This window comes from Danio rerio, chromosome 25, assembly GCF_049306965.1.
Source record: "Danio rerio strain Tuebingen ecotype United States chromosome 25, GRCz12tu, whole genome shotgun sequence".
Lineage (NCBI taxonomy): Eukaryota > Metazoa > Chordata > Actinopteri > Cypriniformes > Danionidae > Danio > Danio rerio.
Window position 1 is genome coordinate 35,522,501 of NC_133200.1, and position 2,500 is coordinate 35,525,000.

The 2,500-nt window shown below is 23.8% G+C and overlaps 1 protein-coding gene across 3 annotated transcripts in view; it reads right to left on the reverse strand.

The window, feature by feature from the left end:
• The window catches only part of tln2b (talin 2b), a 259,338-nt gene that overhangs the window by 65,313 nt on the left and 191,525 nt on the right, over positions 1-2,500 (reverse strand). For all 3 annotated transcript variants that reach the window (XM_073943362.1, XM_073943364.1, XM_073943361.1), the window contains exons 32-33: positions 617-706; positions 416-538 (exon numbers count right to left, since the gene is read on the reverse strand). In XM_073943362.1, the coding sequence (XP_073799463.1) occupies positions 416-538; positions 617-706 (213 nt within the window). The remainder of the gene's footprint in view (positions 1-415; positions 539-616; positions 707-2,500) is intronic.

Here is a 2,500-nt window from a genome sequence, read left to right on the forward strand (position 1 = left end):
TCTGTCTGAGGTATTGGGCGTGGCTAACATATTTAACCACGCCCTTCCAGCTGTCAGTTTTGACAACAAACAGAAATAGTGAGCAGGAGGAGTCTTGTTAGTTTGTATTAACTCTCCGCAATCTTTCTGAATGGAATGCCTACTTTACTACATCCAATCAGCTCGCAGTAGAAAAAAAACAAGCCCCGCCCAAACCCCCAGGATGACATCCACAAAGAATTCCAAATGCAGAAGCAAATGCTCAGACTTTGATTGAACATTGTAAAAACAAACTTTTTTTTTTGGTGAATTCACTTGCAGGGATTAATTATGAATATTAAGAATAACAACGTGAGCTAGAAAAATAAATGAGATTTCAGGGGGTCTTCAAATCTGACTGCTGTGAGTGGACTGTGGGCGCAGTATCAGACAGTACCTGTCCCGCGGCCTCGGTCAGCCCACACAGCGCTTTAGACGCCACGCCAACACAATCTCCAAACGCTGGCACGTTTCCAGTCTTACAGTGCTGCGAGATTCCAGCCATGGACTCCCCTAAAACCTGTCAAGGATGATAAAAAGGAGCATTAAAAATCGACCACATGTAGCGGGTTCTGGAATGCTGGGATGGATTCTGTACCTTGGAGTTCTCCATAACGCTCTCGATGCAATCAAAGTACGAGAGATCGCTGACCGGCTCGTTGGGATTGTCCAACATTCCTCGAACAGCCTGTATGAACATGATATTGATCAATGAAATGTTGTTTTATGTATGATTTGTTATGGATTTTATACATTGTTAATTAGTGTATGGTACAATTTTAAACAACTGAAACAGCTGCTGACAAACCCAATACAGCATAAATAAATGCATGAAATACAAACATTACAAACAGCACAATAGACTACTTCTGTTTTAAATTAATTTATTATTTTCTTAGTTTTTTATATTAATATAATATAAAATTTCTAATTATTATTTTTATATAATAATATTATTATTTTATTATATTAACTGCATACTAATGCTATTATTAAACTATTTTATAATAATATTACTATATAATATAATATTAATATTATAATAAATTATTCTATTAAAATTATGATTGTATTATATTAAATTATATAATACTCTAATAATATTGTTATATTATATTATAATAATACTATTATAATATAATATTAATATTATATTAAATTAAATTATACTATAATAATATTATTTTGTTATATTATATATATTACATTACAATAATACTACTAGAATATATTCTTTTAAAATTATATTATATTATTACATTTTATAATAATAATAAAAATATTATTTTATAATAATTTACTATAATATATTATATTAATATTATAGAATGTTAGTCTATAATATAATTATTATATGATCTATTTTTATATAATATAATATATTTCATAATATTATATTATAATAATGTAATTATAATATATAGGTAATATATAATGTTATAATATATTGTAATTTTATATTCAATTATATTATACTAAAATAATTTTATTAAATTATATTGTTATAATATTATTATATTACATTATAATATATTATATTATAATAATACTTCTATAATATATTGTTTAATATTATATAATATTATAATATACTATTATACTACATATCATAACAACAATAATACTATAATTATTATATTATATAATTACTATAATTATATATTATATAATTATAGTATTATAATTATAATATTATTTTATAATATATTATTATATTATATTAATTATATTATATATATATATTATACGTACATTATTATTATAATTATTATTATCATTATTATTATTCTTATTATTATTATTACTACTACTATGTATTGTTATTATTATGCAATATTCTTGTTTGAAGAGTACATAATTTTTTTTTATATTTTCATTCAATATTTTTCTTTCATTCTCTTCATAATCTTATACAAAAACGCTGCCGCCTTTTCATCTTATAAAATAACAAACCCAATGTGTACAGAGACGCTCATTTGCTTTGAGATTTCACAAATGCCTCTTGGTTTAGGTGTTTTAGGCATGTCTGATGCTGTTTATACCAAAGACTTTTTGTAAATTTTGTAATAAAAAAACTTGTAAATGTAATAAAAAAACTTTTGAATGCCTCTTCAAATGATCAAAGCTGTCAAAATAAAAGACACAGGTTTTTTGTTTATGGAAGTGTTCGTTTAAAGAATCCAATCATCATTATTGGCTCTATTTTAACACATTCATCCTTTGGCTTTTATATACGTTTGAATAGTTTTGCAAAAGAATAATATCTAAACTGAGCCCAATATGATCTAAGAATGATCAGATATAATTGAGCTGCTTCATATTTCCAAGCTGCTTCATTAGCTGTGAATTAAAGTATGCATTATATATATACATATATATATATATATATATATATATATATATATATATATATATATATATATATATATATATATATATTTATTTATATATATATATATATATATATATATATATATATATA